Source organism: Alexandromys fortis, unplaced genomic scaffold, assembly GCF_014885135.2.
Source record: "Alexandromys fortis isolate MF-2015 unplaced genomic scaffold, M_Fortis_MF-2015_v1.1 scaffold_21, whole genome shotgun sequence".
Classification (NCBI taxonomy): Eukaryota; Metazoa; Chordata; class Mammalia; order Rodentia; family Cricetidae; genus Alexandromys; species Alexandromys fortis.
This window is the reverse complement of record NW_026067905.1, coordinates 13174727-13192695: the sequence shown is the minus strand read 5'-3', so window position 1 is coordinate 13192695 and position 17969 is coordinate 13174727. Positions and strand designations below refer to the sequence as shown.

Sequence of the window (17969 nt, the reverse complement as noted above, 5' to 3'; positions counted from 1 at the left end):
CAGAACGACTGAGTCAGAGATCAGCCTGGGCAATGCAGTGAGACCCTGTCTCAAAAACAAACAAACAAACAAAAAAAACCCAAAAAAACAGTGCCTACAATTATGCATTGTACTTGATAATGGTAATAAGTGACTATTACTGCTTTGTGTATATCTTGGCCTATACTTTTAATTATTTTAAAGTATATTCCTACTAAGTAAAAGTTTACTGAAAAACAGTACAGCAGCTTCATCCATGTGATATTTGCCTCATCTCCTAAAAGTATAAAGTGGCCATGTCATATGGCTGACCTATACCTTCTAGGTTTGTCTAAATACTATCATGTTTGAATTACAATTTACTCCCAATGTATCCCCACCTAAGCAACACATGCCTGAAAATAAATACATATTTAATTCTCTTAACAATTTGATCAGGTATGTAGCTATTATCACCTTCATTTTGCAGACCAAGAACGAAGACTTGACAGATCTATAAACTTGGCAGGGTTAAATGTGGGCAGTCTGGCTCCAGGGTCCAGCTGCACAGTACTTTCCTATTGTTACATTACCTTCAACTGTGATTCACTCAAGTTTTGGTTTCTCCAAATCCCCACAAATTTCTGTTGGTTAAATTAAATATTTGCTCAAGAGAACAAAACAAAGCCATTCCTACACCTGAGGGGTGGAAATGCAGCAGGAGGGTTGAGTTTCAGTCTCATCAACTTAAGAGTAATCACACACACTTTCCTTTTGAACTCTATCTACATTTTGAGTTAAGATGCCATGACCAAAATAAAAACAGTTTTGTTGTGAGCACTAACCAGGATGTGATCTACTCGGTCTCTCTTCTTTCTTCCAAATTTCATCATTTTTTGCCAATCTGTTTTGTGGTTTGGCTCCTTCTTAAGACTAAACAACTTGAGTACTTCGGCTGTTATGAAGTGCTGTTGAAATGAGAGGGAAGAAGAAAACACAACCGTAGATATCCTCAGACTCGTGTGCTCATAACTCCAGAAACACATTTATGCCTATGCAATATTTCTGGTAGAAGACCATATATTTTCTTCCACTTAGTTCCATTTAGCAATATAGAGGGAAAACATCTCAAATACTCCAACTTTATTCACTTAACAAATTTTATTTTTATAGAACATATAAAAATAAAACCACAGAGAAATTACTTTAGAGTGGCGTTTTAAAAGAACCACCATTAACTAATAAAAAATACTCTACTTATGTGCATATGTGTGCACGCATGAGTGTGTCCTTTGCAAGAATAACACAAATGTTTAACTGCAGAGTCACCACTCCAGCACCTCATCAGCTAGCTCTAAAGCACAAACTCTGTCTCAGAACTGGAGAAATCCCACATCAATAGTTGGGAGAAGTATTATATGAGAAAAGCACAAAGTTCATCTGAAACACCAACAACACTTCAGTAGGAAAGGCATGCTGAAGTTCTTTGCTTTATTATTTTTTTTTTTTTTTGAGACAGAGTATTACTTTATAGCCCAGGCCGGTGTTAAACTCATCATAACCCCCTGCCTCAGTCTCCTACATGCTAGGATTATAGGCACACACCCACACTCCACTATGTGCATCTGTAGCATGACAATTTAACTATTTAACAGTATCTAATCAATCATCCTTAAAATCCTTTTTAAAGTTAAAAAAATAAAAAACTTAATATTAAAATGCACATGCAGTATCTAGTCTATGCTGAGTGTGTAGACATATGCACTTGATGATGGCCTATATATCTTTGTCTTAATTTAGCTTATTTGTTCTGTTAGTAACAATTTATGTTTTTATTACTTTTAAAGGTGTTCATCAATCAACAATGATCTCAGTGGAGGAGCAGGACACATTTATCAATCAGAATCATCAGACAAGATCCTCAAACTGTCAATGTGTGCCTCAAACTCCCCATTTATAGACAGGCACACAATGCACCCAGAGATTCATTTCTGTGGAATAAACTTATTCCTTCTCTGGAAGGAATAGAGGGTGCCAAAAAAAAAACCCCACATTTTGAAAACCTGATAACTTTAAACCAGAGACTGGACCTTTTCTGTAGAGGGTCAGATATAAGTAGTTTAGTTTAATCCAGAGACTGGACCTTTTCTATAGAGGGTCAGATATAAGTAGTTTAAGTTTGTGGTCATATGGTCTGTGATAACTATCTAACTCCATTGTTAGAACAGGAAAGCAATAAGCACAAACTAGTCTGGCTGTGGTCCAACAAGACATGATCTGTAAAAGCTCATGGCTAGATTTGGCCCATGGCCCATAGTTTGCCAACCCTTGACCACGCATAACACAACTTATAAATAAACTGGTATCTGCAAGCATAAAACCTTTGTCAAGGGTTTCTAAGATGAAGTTTGAAAAACTCAACTCTTAAACCTCACTGCTCATAAACACTGGAATCAACGGTATTAGCAACTGCACACTTGAGAGCAGAATGTCAGGGTCTTACCTCAGCAGTTCCGTCTAACAAGCACCCCAAATGGTTTCTATGTACAGTAATGCTGAGAAGCTGCTCTGAAAAGGAAGCTACCACAGCCAGGCCTAATGACTGAGGCTATTTATTATCTCAGCACTTGGAGTTCAAGGTCAGCACGGACCAAACAAAACAGAACAACAACAACAACTTGCTGAGTAAGGAGAACAGACAGAATGGACTGCACCAGTGTGCATGCAGGGCCTATAAATTCTAGGGTCACATTCCCTTTCACCGTACCGTCTACTCACGGATCCTGTCACAAGTACTTATGGCATATATAGACAAGTGCCGGCTCCTACGTCATTTATAGATCTGTATAAACAAACAACCAGTGGAGATAACTGATAGTGTGCAGCTTACCTTGATTTCACTAAGGTTATTTGGATTTTTCACACGACGGAAATAACTAGAGTTGACTCTACATGGCTTCATCCACACAGGCTGATTCAAGTTGGGATCCTCGGCAAATATTTCCTCAAAAATCTCTTTTGTTAAATCAAAAACCGCCTTAAGAGAGAAAAAAAGACCAATAAAAAAGAAAACATCAGTAAGAAAATGGCTGAGAACCCAAATTTCAGAAAATGGGCAAGAAACTCCAGAACAAGGATCTTTTTCTGTTACCTGTTTGTAGACTCGTTTGCTGGTGCTTTCTATGTCCAGACCCTTACTGGCACAGCCCAGCAGCTTTGTAGGGACACGAAGGCTGTGAAGGTCCTGGCCCAGTTCTTTCCATTTCCAAAGCTCCTCTGCTGCGTTATGCACAAGGCTTTCCACTTCTTCTGCCGTGTGGGGAACTGCCAATAATGTTTCACATGGTTTCTGGGACGCTCTCTTAGGTTCTGCCATTAGAGGTACAATCGTTTCTTCTGCCTTACTCTTGTGAATCTTGTGAGAAGAGCTCAAACCAAAATCTTCATCAAACCAGTCTTGGTCATCTAATGTGCTCAGAAACTCACGGCTGATCTCAAGTTCAGCAAGTCTCTTAGCTAGCTCTTCCTGCCCACTGGCACCAAACACTGGGCTTTCCTATAGAAATAAAACATTCAAATAAAGGACTATTTAGTGGCTTCACCTTATTTAATAGCTTTGAAAAGACAAAGCATACCTATTACTTATGTGTTTGATATCTATATGTATGAACAAGAAAAAACTATCCTCTTTCTACTATTCTGTTTATATAAACCTAATCATTAAAATTTATAATAAAGTATTTATTCATTAGTTTGTTTCCTCTTGTAAATCATTAATCATTCTATTTATGAAGGACTATCACTGGGATTCTGAAATAGGAAATGAAAATTCTTACCTTTGGTGATTATCTGGATCAAATTATACAAAATCATTACTTTTCCTTAGTTATCCATGGGCAGCCTAAACAAGCTGATGGTCTGAGTCTATGTCATAGAGGATACATTTCAGTTTCATCAGAATCAATATCACAACTAGTAATCTCTGTAGGGCACCATAACTGAACAGACAGGTGAAAGAGACTTGGATTGAGAACCACTGCAAAGTTCCAAAGAATCTGGAAGGAGATCTAATGTGTGGACTGTTACAGGGGCCATCAATGTAGTAGTTTAAAAGATGCTTCAGATCCTACAACCTGACAGGGTTCATGACAACCCTATAATGACTACTCATGACATAACAGAGGGCAATTATACTTCTGACAGAAAAATGGCTACAAGTCCTTTAAACACATAGTGATCTGTATCTAATGAGCAGGGGGTTGGGGGCCATGCCCACCTCAAGCCACAGAAGGAAAGGTAACCAGACTCTCCTCTAGATAAGATACTCACAGGTCTGGGACACATATCTGGAGAAGAGAGTTCTTCTTTTTCTTCTTCCAACTCGGGTCTTAAAAAGCAACTTGGAACACTGAGTGGTTGTTCCTCAATATTTTGGGGTGGGTCTTGGGGCAGTACTTCCTTTTGGTGGAGAAACTCCTCATTGCTAAGCTGGATCTTCTCATTCCTAGCCTTTCTGATTTGCTGTAGTTGGCTCACTGTGTCTTTTACAAAATCTCTCAGTAAGCTGTCTGTTAGTAAGCTGACTGTTTCTAGCTGTTGCTCTGATTTTTTTTCTTCACTTACTGATGACTTCAGCTGAGCTTCTAATTGGTTTTTTTCTCGTGTTAGAAGATCCAGAAGTGGGGTAGAAGGCTTTTCTGAAACTTGGGAATACGAGTTCTCTTCCTTCTCTGTAAGTTGCTGCAGCTTTGCCTCTTCAGAAAACGTGCTGTCTGGAGTAGCACCTGCAGCATCGGGAACATTTTCTGTGGCGTCAGAAACAAGGGCTTTGTTCTCCTGACAAGAAATCAGGGGATCTACTGAAGATTGTTGGTCAACATGGATGTCTAGAATCCCAGAAATGTCCAATTTATTATCTGTTTCTATGTTAAGGCTTCTATCTGTGTCCATTGAGGCTTCTATATTATGCATACTAGGTAGCAATTTCTCACAAAAATATTCAGCTATATCATCTTCTCTGTCTTTTAGACATTTTATATCTTTCTGCTCTTGGTTATAGCATTGATAATGTTCATCAGAATAAGATTCCTCATCTTCATTTATGTCTATATAGTCATTAAAGTTTTCTAGAATGTGAGATATTTTTTGAGGAGGAGCAAAAATACCATGCTTGTCTTTGCACACAAAATATACAATGCCATCATATGTTCCATTGTTATTTCCTTCAGGTTTATCTAGTTCTACTCCAGCCCAAAATCCTTTAGCGAAATTAGTTTCACCTTTAAATCGAAGAGTGCCTGGCTGAACATTGCCAATCAACACCCTATCCCCAATGTGGAAGTCCAGCAACTCATCTGCCGCAGAAACTGCAGCCAGGGAAAGGGAGTCCGCAAGGCCCTGCTCGTGTCCCACGTCACTGCGCTCCTTACTTTTCATCAGCTCAGTCGGGGACTTGAGCTCTAGCAGCCTTTCCGAGTGGACACTGCTATGAATGGAAAGGCTCTTTTCACTGAGGCACTCGCTGATTTCATCCTCACTACCAGAGCCAGGGGCCCTACTTCTAGGGCTCCTTGCTGGCTGAGACTTATCTCTGTAAGACTGGGAGTCTTCCTTGAGTGACGGCGACAACACCTCGGAGTCATCGTTGTTCACCTCTTCAGCAGAAATCCCTTTCTTGAAAGAAGACACTTCAAAATCTTCAGAATATGATGAGTCTTTAGGAGCAAGGAGTCCTGACAAGGCTGAGTCCCCTTGCTCTCTGCATTTTTGCTCATGGACATCGCTTGCTGACTGGAGGTCTTGACTGGGATCTACACTTTGCTCAGAATGATTCAATACTTCCTCTTTTTCATGAAAAGCTTCAATGGTTGGTTTAACTAAATCTTTCTGAAGATTTGTAGAGTCTGAAGGAAGCTCTTTATTTGAAAGGATTTCAGAGGTCAGGTCTAGTCTCAGTAAGACTTCGGATCTCCCCGACTGCTTCGAACAGGAGTCTCCGGCCTCACTCCTCTCCTGTTCCAGGTATTCTAGTTCTTGTATTTCTGATTTTTGACTAGAATCTTCAGCCTTCGCCTCCGACAGGTCATAAATCCTAGTAGGTGCAGTTAATTCCTTGAGAGGAGGTAATGAAGGTGCACTTTTGAGAGAGTCTCCGGGTTCTTCCTGTGTTCTTCTCAAGGACAGAACTGGAGACGAGGCCTGTAAGCCTTCTTCTGTCCTGTTGTCCAACTCAACCACTCTCTTTGTGTGTGCAGGTAATGACCTTTCTGATATGGTTCTCTCAGAACATGATAATGAAGAATCTTAAAAAAAAGTCACATAAAATTATTTAATCACAATCTTTCAAATCTGAGACCCAAAATTTAAATAAAAGCTGTTTCAGTTAAGAAAAACTCTGGTCAGTAAACATGGCTTATTCTGGTTATCCTATAATGTTTTCTTTTAAGAAAATATACTATATTGAAATAGAGAGAATTAAAATTTTTTAAGTTTGGAATAATTTCTAAAGTACCAGGGACTAAGTTTCTGACAGCATGTTTAACAGGATAGTTTCAAACCATGGGAAAACAGGCTGTACAGATAATGTTATAGTCTTCAAGCAGAACCTGAGGCTGGAATATACTTCTAGTGTTCTTTTAAAGAATGAATTTTTGGTGACTAGAGAGATGGCTCCACAGTTAGGAGAACCTGCTGTTCTTGCAGCAGACCCAGGTCCATCCCCAGCACCTACATGGCAGATCCAGTTCCAGGGGATCTGATGCACCCTCTTCTGGCATCCTCGGGCACCAGGCACATATTTGGTAAACAGACATACATGTAGGTAAAACACCCATACACATACAATAACATTTTTTCAAATTTAATGAATTTTTTTTTTTGGATTTTTTTGAGACAGGGTTTCTCCGTAGCTTTTGGTTCCTGTCCTGGAACTAGCTCCTAAGTTTTCTGGTGTGTGTATGTGTGTATATGTGAGAGAAAAAAAAACGGGGAGGAAAGGAGGAAGGCAGAAGGACAGAGAAAGAGAGAATATGAGAATATAAGATTATTATACCTGCAAATCTATGACTTTAAGGGCTAAAGTGGCAAACTAAGAAGAAAATATGACATAATGAGCTAACAGGATTTTGTTCAAATCTCCACTTTATCATTAATGGTAGGAAGGTAGCTTTTATTTGTCTCAGCTTAGTTTCCAATGTTTTGTTTTCAGTAATAATTTTCTAATAATTGCTATCTTTGAGTTAAATCAAAAAATAAAACTACAATCATCTATCACATAATAGATATACAATCTGATTAAGGAGGAATTTAGAGATGATAATAGTAAGCAGCTATATGGTTTTCATGCCTACTTTATCAGAAATATGGGGCAATAAAAACTGATTTAAAAGAACTGAATGCTGGGACAAAAGTTCCTAACAGTCACTTGGGAGTCTAAGGCAGAAGGATAACGAGACCCAATAGTTCTAATCAGAGTAAGCAACAATCCAGACCCTGTCAGAAATAAAACACCAAGATGAAATCCAAGCAATGTAAAATGCTAAATAATTGAGGAAATGAACTCCTCTAAATTAAAAATTTTGTGTGTATGTTTGCCACGTGTGTGAGTGCCTGTGGAGTCCAGAAGAGGGAGTCAGGGCCTATGGAGCTGGAGTTAGTGACGGTTACAACCAGTTTGAGGTAGGTGCTGGGAACACTCTTAATTGCTCAGCCATCTCTGAAGCCCCAGATATTCACTTTTATAATTTATTTATTTTTAGTATTTTATGTGCATTGGTGTTTTGCCTGCACCGGTGAAGGTATCAGATCTTGAAATTAGACATTTGTCAGCTGCCATGTGGGTGCTGGGATTTGAACCTGGGTCCTCTGGAAGAACAGTCAGTGCTCTTTAATCACTGAGTCCACTTTCCAGTCCCCAGAAATTCCCTTTTGTAGAGTGGAATTCTGTGGCCTTAACCTCTGGCTGTATAGCTTAGTTCTTTCAGGCACATACCAACGTGTTCGGCAATCGATGCTAAGGATCCTCTGGAACGCTCTGACTCTGTTACAGATTTCCAATTTTTTGCTGCTTCAGATCTGAAATGAAGAAAGTAATAGTAAGATGAAATATATGCAGACACTACAATAACTGACAATAAATAGAACATTCCTAGACAAGTCTCTCCTCTTCTCTAAGGAGGTACTTCAAACAGTTGCCACCTTAGAAAGTCAAGCCTGTTTCTGGTTGGCCCTTATCATTCTCTGTGGTTGAACTCCATGAGAAAAGTGAAGGTCACCAGGCACCAGGTCACATCACCTCACCTTTCTCCTTACAATCCATCTAGATTTCTAACCAATCAACTTCTTTTCCTCCTGCTTCCTGGGGGCAGAAGTATGTCTTTATGGGCAAAAGTATCTCTCTGTCTCTCCCTCTCCCTCTCCCTCTCCCTCTCCCTCTCTCTGCCAGTCTTGTTCATCCCAGGCACATGCTCCACCCCCAGCCCCTCCTTGTTCTCCACTTTCCCTTTCTTCAGATCCTGTTTCACTTCTGCTTTTTGCTTATAATGACTTAAATGTTGCTGTTTAGTTTTACTACTAGATTTCCTTTTCTCTTTAAATGCATACTTTTGCAGCTTTATTTACCCTTTATATCTATGCATGTATGACAATTTCAGTATCTCTCTCCTTGACACTTTATAACCCAATTTGTATGAATTCAACATCTCAAAATGAACATTTAAAACACAAATATTAAGTTTCCCACAAAACCCTCTTTGCTGTTTGGGTAAGGAAAGCCTGGCCCAATTAACTAAGAGAAATCTAGGAGCCCTAGGTTTCCTGTTTCCCATCTAGGCTTTAATTATATAATACCACTTCTAAGAAATTCCTAAACTATATTTTCTATTTTTTCTATTCTTATTACCGCTTCTTTGAGTTTGGCTCATACTGCTTTTCTGTTGGCTGCTAAGCTTATTTCTTCTAACCTTTCCTCAATACCGGAATACTAAATAATCTCTGTAAAAAATACATTTTCTGATGTTGGAGACTGAATCAGGGCCACACAAAGCTAAAAACACCAGTGTTCTACTGCTATCTAACTCCTGGTTAAAAAGATCTCATAGCTTGATGAAGAAAATAATTTAACGAGTACTTCATAATTTACTTAGTTGTATCCCAGCCCCCCACTCCTGAGCTTGCTATGTAGAAGAGGGTGATCTTGAACTTCTGATCTTCCTGACTTTGCCTCTTGAGTGCTGAGATTGCAAGTATGTGTCACCCATGCCCAGTCTGTGTGGTGCTAGGGACCGAACCCAGGACTTCGTGCACGTTAGGTAAATATTCTAGGAATCTTCCTAATGCTGTGACCCTTTAATACAGTTCCATATGTTGTGATGACCCCCAAACAAAAAATTATTTTGTTGCTACTTCATAACTATAATTTTTCTATTGTTATGAGTCATAATGTAAACTGCTATGCGACCCCCTCTGGTGGTCGATAATCACTGATTTAGAGCTTAGACTAAAACTTACATTTAGAAGATAATGGAAAAATACATAGGAACTCAAAAAAAAAACTAAGAAAATAAATCTTGTAAAATTTGTATTTAAAAACTGTATAATAAAAATTGTAAAATAACTGACATACACTATTTGGTGATAGCTGGACATAATATGATTGTGACTGCTTTTTAAAAAGATGCTTCCCTGGAAAGTCACTGGCGATTAGTGAATACATGATACTTGCTGTGTTGGAGGCCCAATTCTTTTAACTTATAACAAGCACACTAATAGTAGCAAAACCTGCTTAATAGGTATTTATAGTCCAAACAACTCAAACAGAGAGGTTAGATAACTTACACAAAGCTAAACAGCTAGCTTACACTAAAGCCAGGTATCTAAGCTAACTGTCATGAGCATAGTCTAAACTACAGAGCCATCTCTCCAGCCTCAATACTTTTCTTTAAAATTTTATTTATCTGGGGCTGGAGAGATGGCTCAGGGGTTAAGAGCATTGCCTGCTCTTCCAAAGGTCCTCAGTTCAATTCCCAGCAACCACATGGTAGCTCACGACCATCTGTAATGAGGTCTGGTGCCCTCTTCTGGACTGCAGGCATACACACAGATAGAATATTGTATACATAATAAATAAATAAATAAATAAATAAACAAACAAACAAACAATCCTGTATCTCTTTAAAAAATTTTATTTATCTATTATTACTATTATCTTGGATGTGCTAGTATGAGTACTGGGGGAGTGTGTGGAGGTCAGAGGACTGCTCTGTTGAATTGATCTTCTCCTTCTAACTTTATGTGGGGTTCCAGGGAACAAACTAAAGTTATTAGATTTGCATGGCAAATACTTTACTAGCTGAGCCATCTCATGCCCCATTTTTTAAAAAAAATTACAAATTTATTTTAAATTATGTGCCTCTGTGTGTATCTTTGTGTAGGTATGTTTACATGAATGTAGGTGTCCAAAGAAGACAGAGGTATTGGAACTTCCTGGAGCGGAAGTTATATATGGTTGTGAGCCACCCAAAGTGGGTACTGGAAATTGAACTTGGGTCCTCTGCTGGAGCACCATGTGTTCTTAATTAATTATCATTTCTATAGCCCTAGTTTTCTTCCTTCCTTCCTTCTCTTTCTTTTTTCCCTTTCCTTTCTTTAAAAAAAAAAAAAATGGCCGGGCGGTGGTGGCACATGCCTTTAATCCCAGCACTCGGGAGGCAGAGGCAGGCAGATCTCTGTGAGTTCGAGGCCAGCCTAGTCTACAAGAGCTAGTTCCAGGACAGGAACCAAAAAACTACGGAGAAACCCTGTCTCGAAAATCCAATATATATATATATTTCTGGTAACTAGATATTTATCAAACAAGTTGAACTTGGAGTTTAAAAGCTTCTCACAAAGGATGCTCCAGTAGACACCAGTTAAAAAATTCTATGAAACACTGAAGGATAAAATAATACCAATTCTANGCAATGCCTGAAAAGACCACCATGTGCATTAGATCCCCTGGTACTGGGTGTAGAGACCTCTGTTGGGCCATTTGAGTGCTGGAACTGAACTGGGTCCCCTAGAAGAGCAGCCAGTACTCCTAAGTGCTGAGTCATCCTCTAGCACCCTAGGTGTGAGGCTGGATAATACAGAGTTGCATTGTGTATACCAGGGAAACCTAGAGTTCCCTACATAGTCTAGGTTGATCTAAAACTCAGGATCCTTAACCTCCTGGGTGTTGGGATGACAGGCAGGCAACACTATACTCAGGGAAGCATTTTGGCTTTGTGTAGGTATTTTTACATGAAATTGGAACTTCCTGTTTTCTTATACCAATGGTAGGCAAGTGCTCTACCATTTTGCTGGTTCAGCCCTCAAGATACTTTTTTTTTTTCCCTCAAGATACTTTTAAAGCAACTTTAAAGGCCCGTATCATATAAGTGAGGAATGGAATAAGAGGCGACTCCACAGAGCAGTCCTCTAACCTCCACGCACTTCCCCAGTACAAAGCTAGCACAATGTGGCTTTTACTTAGTTTTTACAGTCTCTCCTAACTCCAGCAATATCCTATCATATTTACCTTTTATGATCTGCCCACCTGTTCTCTCTCCCCTCATCACGAATGCTCTTCTCTTTCACATATCCCTGCTTCTCAGATGCACTCACTGGCCTCTTACCCACTGTCCAAACCATTTCAATGTTATGACTTGACTTTTTAATCTAATATACCGTAGTCTACTATTACTACCTACACCATTTACTGGGTGTACGATATCCTATTACCTGAATGGGACCATAATTTACTGAGATATTTCACTCATTTTTTGAATTAAGGATTATTTCCAATGTCTTATGCATATAAATAGATATTACAATAAACACAAAGGATACTTTAATAAATATATTCATGCAAAGAGTTTTTGGTATTATATATCTTATCAAGCTTATTTTTTTAGACATGAGGTTACAGATACTTTTGCCTTCTAAAACATTGCCTGTTTTTCCAAAGATCTACAACTAATTCTACTGCTACTGCCAACAATGCTGAGAAATGGTTTGCACCGCACCCACCAGGCTGCAGGTTAAGAACACACATTTCCTATCTGTACCTTATGCAATTAGTTTGTACTTCTCATATGCAATGCTTTAGGTCTGTAAAAAACAACAGTATTTTTACTTGTATAACTCACTGTGACTTAAAAGATAACTTCTACTAAAAACCTTTCCTTATTGCTTCAATAAAGCAGAATACATGTAAGTTAAGTTCCTACCTGTGTAGTGGATGGGGCTTGATTTTGGGTTTTTCAGAAACAGAGGAGAGACATTTAATTTGAAGTTTGGATGTTGGTGATGTGTCCAAATCTTGGCTAAGCTCACCTTCAGTTTTCTTAATGAATTCATCATAAGTCTAAGTTTGGAAGAGTTAGAGGAGTTATTACACAGAATGTTTTATTTTAAATCATTAGGGCACTTAAAATTTTTAAATAGCATAATTTAAACAGTAAACCAGTAAAAAGACAGAACATAAAGATTTCCCTCCCTGCTCCCTACCACATCTTCAGCACTGCAAAAAAGGAGAAAGAAAAGACAAATTTCAATACAAAGCTAAGTATTTATGAAATGGCAATACAAACCCAGACACATTAACCTTAAACTTGTTACATGTTATTTTCTAATATTTTGTGTTTTTGTTTGTTTATTTATTTGTTTGCTTTTTGCAGATGGGTAGGTTGAGGTAGGGTCTCACTATGTAGCCTTAGCTGACTTGGAATTCTCTATGTAGAGCAGACTGCTCTTGAACTCACAGAGCTCTGTCTACCAGTCCCTGTCTTCTAGTGCTACCTTGTGCGTTTTTTTTTTTTTTTTTCCTGAGTTTCAAAGGCAGTAAACTTCTTAAGAAATAGTATTTGGGGGAAATTGAGTGTAATCAGTCAGATGGTCAGAATTACTAAAACGGTAGTCTGGTTATTAAAATACCCATTTTCAATTGTTACCAGAACTTCGCTGCTTTGTAACTATCATTAGTATGGCATCCAAAAGGGCTCTCTATCTATCACGTCTTTCCTTCATTTGGAAGGCTAAACTCACTTGTACAACTGTATTTGATGTAATAGCTGAAAACAAAGTTAAGCACTTTTTATCCAGGATGTACTCAGGTCTGGCCTAAACTAGATTGTTAATAAATGTTTATAGAATAAAAGAAAGATTTATGGATTTTTTTATTGCTACATATTCTTAACATCTGGACTAAAACCCCTACTTTTAAAACTCTTATCCATATTATCTTCACCTGAATTATCAATGCTTGATAAATTCTGATATTAATCACTAACTAACATACATAGCCAGATGGCCCATCTAGCTAAGTCTACATAGAAGGGATAGTTACTCAGATCTGAAAGCATTACTGATCTAAGTTTAGTTCACTTATTAAATAGGTGACCAATAAAGTCCACTAGGTCTTTTTCCATATACGTTGACATATATATTTCTCTATGGCATAATTTCAAAACCTAAATACATCATTCTCTTTCATTTTTGTTTAGCCACTTAGCGAAATGCTGAGTGAGATGGCTCACAGCACTTTCCTAGAGACTTTCTATCAATGCAGATCTTTTAAACTTTAAAAGTTCTTTTGAGACAGGATTTTGGTATGTAGCACAGGCTGGATTCAAACCTGAGATCTTCCTGCTTCATGTTCCGAGTAATAGAATCATATTATTGCACATTTTTAGCAACACTGTTTATTCTTAATTTATTTCCAGTATTACTTTAATGGCTCAGAGTTGTATGACCAATCAGATAAAACCCAGACTCCTTAGTTTAACCTCTAATTTCCTGAGTGTCACCTTCATTTTTGAACTTGTTTTCCCGCTGTTTTCCAATACAAACACCCAGCACGGCCACTGTGTCTCTGCTGCTGTGGGTCAGGTTAACTCTGAACTCCCATTTCTACTTCAGTCTCCTAAAGCTAACTATATATAGGAATGTCTGGCTAACCTGGACCTGGTCATTTATTATAACCACTTTTCTAACTTTGAAACACCACGTAAGTTCTGATGCTGGCTATCTCCAAGTGATGTACCTGTGCAAATGTTTATTCCACATTTATCAACAGGCCTATTTTCATGGAAAGATATAAAATTCATAATTAGAAATAAAATCCTGCCTTTATCATCTATGGGTTGTGTGTCCCTGGATAGGTCCTTAATCTTATTTAAACTCAGTTTTCTTATCTGTGAAACAGTGGTAACAACTTATCACTATGAGGATTAAATAAAAATACATTCAATTATCTGAGTTCCCCACATACACAAATAGTCATCTAAATACAGGAAGAATTGTGTTAAACAACAAAGATCAAGAGGTAAAAATTAAAAGGAAGGAAAATTTGTGGCTCAACACAACAATGCACTTTCTCCCATTTAGTTAACTTAAAGGCCAAACAGTTTCAACTGTTGTGAAAATGTGAAAGTGTCCAGATCTGGACAGTTCTCTCTGGCAGGGGCCTGAGAACAGACTCTTGTGAGTTAGGAGGCTCAGATGGATGCATGATAAATACTATGATTCAGAACAACTAGGCTGGCGCAGCAAGGGAGAGGTTGGGGGGAAGGAAGGAACAAACCAACTTGAAAGTGAGAGAGACAGAGGGAAAGAGGAGAGGGACACAGACAGACAGAAAGACAAGAGGGACACAGAGAGACTGAGATTTGTAGAAAATCACCAGAGGAAGTAATAACTAAGAGACTATACAGATAATACAAGTAAGAGGGCTTAAACATAGAACCTTCATCTGGAGATGGATGGAGATAGAGACAGAGACCCACACTGGAGCATTGGACTTAGCTCCCAATGTCCCAAGGAGGAGCAGAAGGAGGGAAAATATGAGCAAAGAAATCAGGACCACTAGGGGTTCACCCACCCACGGAGACAGTGGGGCTGATCTATTGTGAGCTCACCAAGGCCAGCTGGACTGCGACTGAAAAAGCATGGGATAAAACCGGACTCTCTGAATATGGCGGACAATGAGGGCTGCTGAGAAGCCAAGGACAATGCAACTGGGTTTTGATCCTACTTCATGTTCTGGCTTTGTGGGTGCCTAGCCAGTTTGGATGTCCACCTTCCTAGACCAAGATGGAGCGGGGAGGACTTTGGACTTTCCACAGGGCAGGGAACCCTGACTGCCCCTCAGACTGGAGAGGGAGGGGGAGAGGAGTGGGGGGGAGGGGGAGAGGAGAGGGAGGAGGGGGGGGGAGGGAGACGGGGAGGGAAATGGGAGGCGGGGAGGAGGCGGAAATCTTTTTTTTTTCAATAAAAAAATTATATTTAAAAAAAAAATTCCTAGCTAGAACCCTAGACTATAGCAGCAGGAATAGAAGAAAACCAAAAGGAACTGGTAAAAGAGCAATCAGTGGGAACTGGGCTGCAGAAGAAACAGAAGGAAGACATCAGCAGAAGCATATTTCTAGTGTCAGGTAGAATATGGAAGGGTGCTAGAGCTTAGGAAGAAATTCAACTTACAGCTGTTACTTAGGAACTGTCCTAAATTAGCTCAATGATTTTAATAATTGTGTGGCCTACTTGCAAGAAAAAAAGATAACAACAATTTTAATACCTAGATCTGTTTATCTTTTTCATCCTAATATTTTTAAGAGAATATGAATAATCTTTATCACAACTATAATCTCAATCAGAAGTGTACTTTAGTATTCAATATTTTAATATTTAGCTTAACATTTTGGATATCTTCAGATTCATTTTTAAAGATGATAAAATATTACAGTACATGACTACTGAAAAATCCCATCCACTACTTTATTAAGAGCAGTGCAGACACTTGAGCTTCACCTGTGAACTAACCTTGGCAGCTGGCCCACTCCCCATCTCACCTCCAGCTGTCTGATCAGACTGGCTTCCTGGGCTTTTAGCCTCTCCTTTTGTCTTTTCCTCTGCTCCTTCTTCAGCTGCTCCACAACTGATCTCCTTTTCCGCAGCTCATCCTTCAGAGCTCTGATCCTACCTTCAATGTCACTCTGGTCAGATGGAGTTTCTGAAAGACATGAAATACTTTCATCAATCTAAACAAAGAAATCAGTAACTAATAAAGAAAAGTTTTAATACTTAAAGTCAATATTTAGGGGCTGGAGAGATGGCTCAGCGGTTAAGAACTCTAACTGTTCTTCCAGAGGACCCAGATTCAATTCCCAGCAACCACACGGCAACTCAAACTATCTGAAAATCCAGTTCCAGGGGATCTGACACCTTCATACCAATTCACATAAAATAAAGTTAAATAAATCATAAAAATTATTCTTTGTAAAAAAATAAAGTCAATATTTAAAATTTAAAAAGTTGAGCTTCTGAAAAATGTTATTAATACAATGTGAGTGTAGTTTCCATAGTCTTTTTTCTTTAGTTTTCCTCATTATTTTCTAATTTCTAATATTACTATTTGTTTATTTATAATTTACTTTATTCTTGTGAAAATGTGTATGTGTGTGTATATAATTGGTGTGCATGAGTTTGGGTACACATATGGAAACCAGGGAACAACTTTTGGGAGTTGGTTCTCTCCTTCCATTGTGGTGAACTCAGGTTGTCAGCTTTGTGAAGAAGGCATTCTTAACCCAGTAAACTCCTCAGCTCAGGATTTGAAACTATAAATAGATGCTGAAAAACCCTATCTTAGCATGATACATAGTTTAAGTTTAAATTTGTATGTTAGTGAAATTTGAACCTTCTGTAAAAAATTACTTCTGGTAGCAAAACATTCATAGTTATCCTTATATATTAATGCATGCTGTCATTTTTTAAAAAGATTTATTTATTCATTATGTATACAGTGTTCTGTCTGCATGTATGCCTGCAGGCCAGAAGAGGGCACCAGATCTCATTACAGATGGCTGCGAGCCACCATGTGGTTGCTGGGAATTGAACTCAGGACCTCTGGAAGAGCAGTAGGTACTCTTAACCTCTGAGCCATCTCTCCAGCCCTGCTGTCTTTTTTTTTTTTTTTTTTTTTCTCGAGATAGGGTTTCTCCGTAGCTTTTGGTTCCTGTCCTGGAACTAGCTCTTGTAGACCAGACTGGCCTCGAACTCACAGAGATCCGCCTGCCTCTGCCTCCCGAGTGCTGGGATTAAAGGCGTGTGCCACCACCGCCCGGCTCTGCTGTCATATTTTTAAAGCCAAATTAGGATAAAACTAAATTTTATTTTTATTTTCAAATTGTGACTCATTAGCTGAGTTTTATTATAACATAAAAAAAGAAAAATATACCCTATTTTAATTTTTCTTTGAAAGCTTTTAAAATTACTAAAATGAAGCTAGTTACAATTTTTTCTCCTCAGTAGTTTACATCCACACATGAGAGATGCAGTCATGGCAATATCATAAGAAAGCACTCATTATAACGTGTCCTACATAGGGATGACAACAAACAGGCACCACTGCTTACTTTACTGCTTAGAAATCACACAGTGACTTCTCACACCTCTTGAATCACACACTGATTGCATCGCCACACACAAAATAACCTTGCAAAAACAACACTATCAGACAGAAACTTCAAGATTAAGATGCATACTGTTCTACCTTGAGACTAGGTTTCTATCAGGTGCTTCAGATTAAGTTACCCAAGAACAACAGAGCTCACTGAAATGCAAATGATCACTGTCTCTAAAATGGTGTGATCCAAATATCTGGGCTACAAAGAAAAGCTAAGTTCCTGTGATTCCTTCACTGACTTCACACCGTACTAAAAAGGAAGCAGTGATAAGTAGTAGTGATAAGCACCTTCTTCAGATGCTTTCTCTTAATTTTGAAAGAAATGAACTGGTTTTAGGTTAGAAACTCTAAGTGCTTGGGGCTAGGTTTATACTCCTTCAATCAATGGTTCTAGTGTGGAGCCCTACAGTCTCGGAAAGAAAAACATATAGCTATCCTCCTGATTATGGGAAGTAGACAAGATTGCCGGGCAAAAAATGGGATCTTGGGGGAGGGGGGGGAGGGGAGATGGGGAGAGAAAAGTGAGAAGGGG

General features: G+C 38.7%; 1 protein-coding gene across 4 annotated transcripts in view; it reads right to left on the bottom strand.

Annotated features, from left to right (window-relative positions):
* Cep350 (centrosomal protein 350) overlaps window positions 1-17969 on the bottom strand; it is a 135220-nt gene that overhangs the window by 13717 nt on the left and 103534 nt on the right. For all 4 annotated transcript variants that reach the window (XM_050135390.1, XM_050135395.1, XM_050135392.1 and 1 more), the window contains 7 exons: window positions 15822-15982; window positions 12204-12340; window positions 7949-8031; window positions 4288-6260; window positions 3110-3514; window positions 2849-2995; window positions 804-926 (listed from right to left, as the gene is read on the bottom strand). In XM_050135390.1, the coding sequence (XP_049991347.1) occupies window positions 804-926; window positions 2849-2995; window positions 3110-3514; window positions 4288-6260; window positions 7949-8031; window positions 12204-12340; window positions 15822-15982 (3029 nt within the window). The remainder of the gene's footprint in view (window positions 1-803; window positions 927-2848; window positions 2996-3109; window positions 3515-4287; window positions 6261-7948; window positions 8032-12203; window positions 12341-15821; window positions 15983-17969) is intronic.